General features: G+C 41.5%; 1 protein-coding gene across 1 annotated transcript in view; it reads left to right on the top strand.

Moving 5' to 3' along the window:
* The first annotated feature begins 1202 nt into the window (after positions 1-1202).
* The window catches only part of ST8SIA6 (ST8 alpha-N-acetyl-neuraminide alpha-2,8-sialyltransferase 6), a 123143-nt gene continuing 114379 nt past the window's right edge, over positions 1203-9966 (top strand). Inside the window, exons 1-2 of the mRNA XM_063101336.1 lie at positions 1203-1303; positions 1793-1891. Coding sequence (XP_062957406.1) covers positions 1203-1303; positions 1793-1891 — 200 coding nt within the window. The remainder of the gene's footprint in view (positions 1304-1792; positions 1892-9966) is intronic.

The following is a 9966-nucleotide window of genomic DNA, read 5'->3' as shown; positions in this document are numbered from 1 at the left end:
AGCAGTGTGGGCCGCAGCTCTTATAGGCTGAACCAGGAAGCAAAGTAGAGAAATCACCTGATAGGCTGTAGCTAGGGCACACCTGCTTCATATGGACATGCTGTGATGAGTTGGCTGCTGTGATTGGCTAAAACTGTGCAGTTTGTAATGTCCTAAATTAGGTTTAGGATTATTAGATAGGGACTCAAAGTGCTGAGACAGCCTCAGGCTAATGGCCTCTTGCATATTTAATTTAACAGCAGTCCCTACAGTTTTTATGAAAAGTGTAATAGTAAGTATTTCAGGCTTTGTGGGCTTTACAATTCTGTTGCCACTACTCCATTCTGCTCTTGTAGTGCACAATCAGCCATAGACCCTACAGCCAAATACAGTAACGGGCATGGAGGTGTTCCAATAAAGCTATTTACAAACACAGGCAGGGGTGGATTTGGCTTGCGGGAGGTGGTTTGCCCACCCTTCAAGATTTCGTGGTCTCGGGTATCCACAGACCGTCCCTCTGAATCTACATTTCAGCAAGGGCAGGTTACCGCTTCCATTCAGTGCCACGATCCACCCAACAGCTACCAAGTCCCTAGCAGACTTCATGCGTGGGAGGATCCAGCAGAGCGACTCCACAGTTTTCAAAGTTTTTGAAGTGGGCCCTTTCTTCTCTCCTCTTCCGCCCCTCCAAGTCCTCCCTCTCAGCCGCTGCGACGCACACGGACCCGTGGTGCGACTGGGTGGGCTGCGTGGGCTTCCGAGGAGATCGCGGGCGCTCCGCAGAAGGTGAGGGCGCGGAAAAGTTGGAGCCCAATCAGCACGGAGTTGAGCTCCCACGCCCCAACCTTCAGGTGACCCCGCGCGGCGGCGGCGGCGGCGGCGGCAGAGGCGGCGGCGGTGACCAGAGCCCGCAGCAGCTCGGAGCGCCTCTGGGAGGACAGGCGGCGAGCTCGGCGAATCGTCAGCTGCCAGCCGAGCGCCGAGCTCCGCGGGCCGGGGCTGGGTGGGAGAAGAGCCAGCCGGGACGCGGCTTCTTCCTCTGCCCGCCAGCACGGTGCAGGCTGGGCCGGGGGTGCCCCGAGTGTGCCGGCCCCCGCCGCCTTTGAGCACTGGGGGTGTGCGGGGCTGCAGCCGCGGTGGCGGCGGGAGTAGCGAGTAGGGTCCGCCGGGGCTGCGCTTCGCCCCGGGAGCGGCGGCGGCGACGGCGGCGCCTGTGGCTCAGGATGCGGCCGGGGGGCGCGCTGCTCGCCCTGCTCGCCAGCCTGCTGCTGCTACTGCTGCTGCGCCCGCTCTGGTGCCCGCCCGACGCGCCCGCCCGCTCCAGGTAACGCACCCGCCGCGCTCGGGCCGACCCGCGCACCCCCGCCGGGCGCCCAGGAGCCCCGCAGCCCCGAAGCCCCGGCCGCAGATCCGCTTGACTTGGGCGCAAAGACTTTTGACCACTGCGGAGACACGCCGACGGGCCGCGGGGGCCTGAGGGTGGGCGGGGTCGGGGGTCGCAGAAAGGCCACACTTGGACCGGGCGGGCACCTGCTGGGGCGGAGAGGGACCGATCGGGGTGCGTCGCTGTCGGCGAGAGAGCTGCGGAGCCGGACCTGCCGTCCGGTTCCCCATCGGAATCCCGCGCTCTCCGTTCTGGTCCTTGCTTTCCCTTCCTTCGCGCTGGGAGGCTCTTACAACTCCGGGCTTGGGACTGTCCCGGGAGCTGGGGTGTGCCAGGATGCCCCGGGCCGGCTTCGAGCACAGTGCCCAGCCTGCCAGCCAGAGGCTCACCGCGCGGTATAATAACTTAGTTTTCTCCTTGGCTGTGCAGGTTCTTGATGGAGGAAAGCAGGGAGGACACCCTCGGCACCCCCGCAGCGTTGAGGATGCCCAGGAGCCCGGCGACCCCAGCACAGCACCCCACAAACAGGTACTGAGGCGGGGGGGGGGGGGAGAGAGAGAGAGAGAGAGAGAGAGAGAGAGAGAGAGAGAGAGAGAGAGAGAGAGAGAGAGAGAGAGAGAGATGGAGGCACTCCTCACAGTCCCTCAACCTTTTAAAGCCTGAGCCTCGATGTGAAGGTTCCTGCAGCCAAGGAACATACTAAAACAGCTGCGCTTAAATTATGGGTGCTGAGTTCTCTCCACAATGTTGTGTTGAAAACCCCAAGAGAAGCACTCCTGTCTTTATAGAGGGATTTGGATGATTTGCTTTTTTCCCTTTGCTTTAAAGCAAACCAGCATTAAGATTCAGGTTTGGAGGAATGGAGTTTTTCTGTGTGCTAGGAATATTTTTGTTCTTAGTGAATGGAGACTCAACACATTTTTCTTTATCATTCATATGAGTATTGATCCATATGCAATAATCATTTCGTTTTTATATTTTTATGATTATAAAAGTGATACAGCTTATTGCAGAAAGTTAGACAACAGGAGAAATCCTAAAAGAAACTGATACTCAGAGGCCCTCCCTCAGGGACCATATTGCAGTTGGGTTTGGGTTACGTTCTTGCAGTAGTCTTTTCTATATACGTATACCTTAAAAACATAGTTGAGATTATACCTTGTAGTTTGTGTTCCACCTTTTCCTTCAAAATCATAGACCCATACATGTCACTAATTTTGTGCCTCAAAACATTGCTTTTGACTGTTGTGTAATTCATCATATAAATGTGCCATAATCTATTCAACTGCTTTTATTTTTAGGCATTTAGGTTGTTTCATCTTTTTGTTTTGTTTTGTTTACTATCAACAATTCTATTAAGTTCATGCTTATAGGTACATTTTATCTTCACTTTAAATCAGTTACCCAGGATCGACTAATAGAAGTTGGATTATTAAATCAAAGGCTATGTACATTTTAGTTTCTAAATTACATTGTCAATTGCTTCCTAGAAGTGTTGAATCGATTTATGTTTTCATAAGCAGAATGTACTGCTTCGTGCCCCAGCATTGGTAGTATGATTGCAACCTTGTACACTCTTTCCTTTTTCTAAAAAAAAAAAATTTCCTGTGAATCCCTATTCCTCCATGTGTCCTTCTGTGTATTCTTGGCTTTTGGGTCCACTTTAATCTTCTGATCATATGACTCAGGCTCCATCTCATGTGGCTCTGTCTTGGCCCTAAGAAGGGTCTGGAAATACCTGGAAGGAACTCTGACATGAACAACAACACTGCCTGCCACAACCCTCAACTTCACAACGTATTAGCAGACTAAGAAATTCTGGAGTAATGAAAACTTTTGAGAAAAACATTGGCTTGTCATCTTATTTTAGGCAGGCTTGTGTACTATAGTAACCTAGCTTTCTCAATCAAATAGGGAACATTCTATCGTTTTGGAAGTCCTGAGACTGTTATCGATTCTGTGGTTGCCTCTTTGGGAACGTTTGAAAGAATGTACTCATTAAATGATCTGGTCCCAGGTCTTTTTAGAGGTAATTCTTTGATGAATTTTTCAGTTTCTTTGGGCATACTTCTTGAGCTAATACAGGCAATTCATATTTTTATGAATGTGGTCCATTTTATTAAGTTTTTTTTAATTTATACCATTCTGTTTGTAAAATCCTCTTTATCTTTTGATCTATTTTATATCCCCTTTATCATTTATGATTTTGATTATTTATGTAGCAGGGATACAAATTTTAACCCACCATCCTACTTGGTTGTATAGAGAAATTGTAACTTCTTAATTTTTCTGTAGTTGCTCTGATCTTCTTCCTCAAGCCCCGTTCTAGGTGGTGATGCTAAGTGTAATAAGGGTAGCCAACACTTAATGAACTTTTTTTAGAGCCAGACATTGACCTAAGCACTTTCCATTCATTAACTCATTCAATCCTTAAAAAATACTGAGAGATTATTATTATCCTCATTTTATAGATGAGGGAACTGAGGCACAGAGAGATTAAATGAGGCCCAAAATCATAGAGTTAAATTGTGGAGCCAGAGTCAGGGCATGCAGATTCAGAATCCCATACTCTTAATCTCCCTGCTGTGCAGCTTTTCATAGGTGCTGGACCAGATGGGCAGTGAATGTGCACTTAGATGTGACAATGAAAGCAACTCTTTCTGGTAATGTTTATTCCCTCTGGGAACAAATGCACAGTCTTTCTGACTGTTTTCACCACCTCTTTTCACTTTAAGATGATATCCGGGTATAGGATGGAGAGGGGCTCAGAAGATGTGGTAGAGTTAAGAGTTGGTGTTCGTGATCACGGAATCCTTTGACTCCTCTAATCTCCAGGGTGATATTGTACCCTTTCTATCTGGTGGCCAGGCACCCTGTTGACAGCCAGTTATGAGATCTGCAGCTTGTGGTTCCTTCTTCTTCCGCAGGCATTGTACCTGCTGGTACTTCCCGCGGTCTTGGCCTCCCCTGAGCTCCCACTGGTGCTACCTCTCAGGGACCCAGTGAAGATTCTCTTTTGGTTCTCTCCTGGTGTCACTCTGCAAGATTAGTTATAATGCTCTCTTACTCAGTTCCAGCTAGCTAGCTCCTCGGTCAGTCTCTCAGCTATTTCAGGGCCCAGCTAAATATATAAGAACCAAGGTTGGTTCAGGAAACTAAATATCAGGGCTTCCCTCTCCTTGCCCCACCAAGTAGATGTGACCCTATGCTAAGTTAATCTCAGGATTGGGGACTGCCCAAGAGGTGATCTACTTCCAGAATTCTAATTGGAGGAGACGGCAATGCCCCCTCTGCCCTTGTTATTACCTTGTTATTGTCCCCAGCTTTCTCTCTTCCAAACAAACTCTCCTCTTCCTCTCACCCTTTCTCAATTCTGAAAATGTGCAGGCTCCCCGCTGTTTCATATTTTCCTTGCCCTGACTCAAACTTCCAGGCCTGACTCAAACCTAAGCCTTCAATTGTGAGGACTAGGAAAACTCAAGGTGCTGAGTCTCCTGGGTAAGGCTGTTAATGTGTTAAAGCAGGAGAATAAGAGCAGTTTGGAAACTCTTCTGTTGGGGCTGCAGCAGATTCTAGTTTGCTTGTCTAATGTGGGATTTTACCTTATTTTTTCTCTTTTCATTCTTTCAGTAAGAACTCTTAACCTCTTCATCCTCCCCCAAAAGGTGTTTCTAATTGGCTAGGGGAAGGTTATATACTCAGAAAGACAAAAGAGAAAAATATACGAATAGTTTTTAAGATATGACCTCAGTACAACAATTCTCTTTCTAATAAGCTTTGTCCAAGTCTATCACTGGTTCACTTGTTTTTCAAACATCAGCTCTTGGATTTATTTCTCAATTATGATGTATTTCTGTGTTCTATCTTCTTTGTGTTACTTTTATATTTTAAAATTTCATTTTTTCCAATCTAATGTCTTGAAGTGAATGCTTGATTTACTTATGTTATTATTTCCTTTTCTTCTGTAACAAAAATTTTAATACTATGAATTTTCCTTTGAATGAAGCTTTGGACTCATTTCTTATATTTGGATACCTTGTATTCAGATTTAAAAATATATATTCTAAATTGTTTATAATTACATTTAATTATTTTTTAATCTCCATAGTTATTTAGGAGAGTACTTTTAAATTTCCAAGTGGTTGGAATATTTTTTCTTAAGTATTAATTTAATATTTTTTTCTTAAATGATATTAATTTGATTTTTGATTATGAAAGAAATCCAATAAAACCCTGCCATAATGTCATGAGTTCCCAAATAATCTATCATTAGAAATGAGGGGTTGGATTATTGTGAGGTTAGTGAAATGGCCAGCACATGCCTGCATAACTAGCTTATTTGGAGTTCCAAAGTCGCTCCATGGAAACTATCCAGGTCTTGGCTGTGGTTTGGCACCTTTTAATGGCGGTTGTCCATTCTGGCTTAAACATCCATGGTGATGATTCAGGATCCTGTGGCTGGGTGGGACTTCTAGAACAGCACCAGCTATTCTTTGAATGTCCAGGTTAATTGGTTCTTGTTTCATTGACCCATCTGGGATAATTGGACTATAACTTTGCCAAAGGTGTGGGGACCCCACCTTTGTTTTCTAGACAGGTTTGCCTGCTGTTGCCCTTAATGGCCTTTCCCTCCCCTTCCTGTGATCATTTCTGCATGCAGAAGGACTTCGACTTGTCCCTGTTTGAGAACTAGGGCTAGGCAGTGGGCAGACATCAATTGTGTTATTTCCCAATTCCCATTATTGTAGAGAGTGTCACTGCAGAGGTTTTATTTTATGTTTTTCGATGAACACAAGGAAAAGGACATTTTAACATCCAGAAGATGGCTACTATTCATATTTTGTTACCTTTTCAATACTGTATCTGTTATATGCATATACCCCATGGCTGGTTGGGACTTCCAGAACAGTGGCAGCTATTCTTTGAATGTCCTGGTTGGTTGGTTCTTGTTTCATTGGCCCATCTGGGATAATTGGACTATGACTTTACCAAAGGTGTGGGGACCCCACCTCTGTTTTCTAGACAGTTTTGCCTGCTGTTTCCCCTAATGGTCTTTCTCTCCCCTTCTTGTGATCCTTTCTGCATGCAGAAGGACTTTGACTTGTTCTTGTTTGAGAACTGGGGCTAGGCAGAGGGTGGACATCAATTATGTTATTTCCCAATTCCCATTATTATGGGGAGTGTCACTGCAGAGGTTTTATTGTATTTTTGGATGAACACAAAGAAAAGGACAATTGCCTGTCATTTTAACATCCAAAAAATGGCTACTATTCATATTTTGTTACCTTTTCAATAGTGTATCTTTTATATGCACATGTCTCGTAATTTTGCTATGTATTTTTTGCTATGGGTTAGTAGGATTTTTTTAAAGAACATCCGAACTTTTCTCCATGCCATTGGTATTTTTCTGCAGCATAATTTTTAGAGCATAGTATAGGAATGCACGGTATACCCTAGTTTATTAATTTTTTCCTTTTGTGCACTTGGGTTATTATTTTTGATTTTGATTTATACTCTAACATAAATGACTATAGTGCCTTGTACACATTCCTGATTATTCAGATAAATTCCTAGAAGTGAAGGGGCTGCATCAAACAATATATGAAATTAAAAAATGTCATAAGGAAGACATACAAATGGCCAACAGATACACAAAAAATGCTCAACATCACTAGTCATCAGAGAAATGCGAATTAAAACTACATTGAGATACAACCTCACCCCAGTTAGACTGGCTAAAATCAAAAAGACGGTGAATAACAAATGCAGACGAGGGTGTGGAGAGAAGGAAACACTCCTACACTGTTGGTGGGACTATAAATTAGTACAACCACTATGGAAAACAGTATGGAGGTTTCTCAAACAACTACAGATAAATTTTCCATACAACCCAGCAATCCCATTTCTGGGTATATACCCAGAGGAATGGAAAACATCATGTTGAAGGTATACCTGCACTCCCATGTTCACCGCAGCTCTATTTACAATAGCCAAGATATGAAACCAGCCTAAATGTCCATCTATGGATGATTGGATAAGGAAAGTGTGGTATATTTATATACCATGGAATACTACTCTGCCATAAAAAAGAACGAAATACTCCCATTTGCAACAACATGGATGAACCTTGAGAAACTTATGTTGAGTGAAATAAGCAAAACACAGAGGGATAATACTGCATGTGCTCACTCGTATGTGGGAGCTAAGAGAGAAAGGAAGGAAGGAAAGAAAGACCACAGTAGTGCGGTTGTCTTACAGAAGGAGGGAACATTCCTAGGGCTGCAAAGCAGAGTGGGGGGGAAAGGGGGATGGTGGTTGGGGATAATTGGATGGGGACACAGGGTATAAAAGCAATTTCTGGTAATTTGTATCTCATGAATACTCATAATAATAAAAATTTTTAAAAAAATAAAAATAAAAAAATAAAAATGTCATGAGTTGTCCAGCAGTTTATCACAATATTGTTCCAATTCATACCCCTTTTATCAGTTTATGAGAATGACTATTGACCCAAACTCCTTTTAGTACTGTGTATTAGAACTTTTTTCCCATTTTTTCTAATTTCATCTTCAAGATGAAAACCGATGTCTTAATTTGCACTTATTTGTTTACCACTGTGTTTAGTTTTTAATATATTTGTTGGCCATTTCTATTTTTTTATTTTCTAAATTGGCTTTTCATATCCTTCCCTATCTTCTTATTAAGATTTCTATTTTTTTTATTGATTTACAAGAAGTTTATATGTATCAAAATTACAAAACTATTATTTACCATACATTTAAATTAATTTTGTACTTTAGTTAACATTTAATTGTATTTGTGGTTATTAATCTGTAGAAGTTTCGATCTTTCTGTTGTCACATCTCTTATAGTATCTACTTTTCTTTATCTATTCTGCTTTTGAATGTATATATGTCTACCAGCTTGAGATAAGTGTACATCCTCATTTAAAAATATTTAACTTGCATATTAATTAAATTAATCCATCTAGAATTTATTTCAGCACGTGGTAAAAGGAGTAAGCTTTTTGTTAAGTTATTATTATTATTATATTATATATTTTCTCCTTTGAGACTTATTTTTTAATTTGAATCAAGTTATTGCTTAAAAATCCAGAAATACTATTTAGATTCTCTTTTAAGTGCTTGAAATTTGTCATTTTAAGTGATCCTCTCCACATTTCTTCAGTTTCTTGTTTTTGTTCCTTTCTTGGTCAGTAAATAAGTCTTGTTCTATCATTTTTAGTCTTGGAATGTGAATGATAGACTTTCTGAAACTTCGCATATTTGAAGACACAATTCTCATTTTCATACACGGATACTGAATTATTGGATCACAACTTTTTTTTTTCTTCTTAAAACTTTTGTAGATCTTGTTCCTCTATTTTCTGACATTTAGGGCTCTGAAAGAGAAATACAAGTATAGGCAATCTTACTTTTATTTGTTCAGAAGGAATTAATTTGATTGATTGTTTTATTGGATCCTGACCGTATTTTTTCTTTATGTTGAAAATTTTAAAAATTCACAGTGATATGTCTACATAGTAGTCTCTTTTGATTAATTTTGTCTGTAAGCCTTTTAAATCAACTGGCCTGGCTACTTTTAAATAGAGAAAAAAATTGTGTTATGTTTTTAATTATTTTATTTGTTTCACATATTCTGGTTATATTTTGTGAAGTTAATCTTCATTTTCTATCTTTCATAGCTATCATTACCCCTCTCGCCCACAGCCCCCTCCCCAACTAAACAATTTGATTTCTCTTTCATATTTTGGGATTTTTTTGTTGTTGTTCTTTTCCTCTGCCCTCCTGGATGGTTTCTTAAATCTGTCCTCTATGTTACTGAATTATTTTTCTGTAGTGTCAATTCTCTGTTTTGCCCTACCTAAAACAGTAAATCAATTACATTTTCATTCTTTGCAGTTTTTTTCTTCTTTCAGCCTGCACCTGATCATATCAGTTTACATCTCAGAAAGTATCCAAGTAACCTTTTAAATCTCACTTTCCATTTCTTATTTCATGTTTTCTTGTATTTCGTTAGAACATGAAGGAAATGCTTTCTAATGATTTCTTCTGTTTCTTGTAGTAAATGTTTTTTCAAAAGTATGATTTTTTCTCTGCATTTGAAGAGTAATAGTCTCCTCCTGCATTATAGTATAATTTCATAAATTTTATGATTTTTTTAAAAAAAATTGAGATAGTCCCAAATGAGGAGTCTTTTTCCTGGCATTATGCTTGTCAGACTGGAGGCATTAGGACCCCTTGCTGGCCACCAGGGTCTGAAAGAGACCCCTTCTTAGAGCGTATGCCAGATGAGAAGCTGAGCCATATAGCCCTTAAACACATTTCTGAATTAAAAGAAAAAAAAAAAACACATAATATCACACATAACATACACATAACATAAAATTTACTAATTTGAGTTTTTAGTTATAGACCCCCAAAGCGATCTCTTACTCTGATGTCTTGGTTTCCTGACTGTCAGAAAGTACATATATTCCTGGATGATCCCAATCACCCTGCACTTCTGCTGCTGCCAGGAATGGTGCACGACAAATGTCACATAAAACCCCAAGAGGGCTGGGCTTGTCTGGGCTCTCCTGG

The sequence above is a fragment of the Cynocephalus volans genome, chromosome 6 (genome assembly GCF_027409185.1).
Source record: "Cynocephalus volans isolate mCynVol1 chromosome 6, mCynVol1.pri, whole genome shotgun sequence".
Classification (NCBI taxonomy): Eukaryota; Metazoa; Chordata; class Mammalia; order Dermoptera; family Cynocephalidae; genus Cynocephalus; species Cynocephalus volans.
Note: the sequence above shows the minus strand (reverse complement) of the source record. Positions and strands in the feature narration are given on the sequence as shown.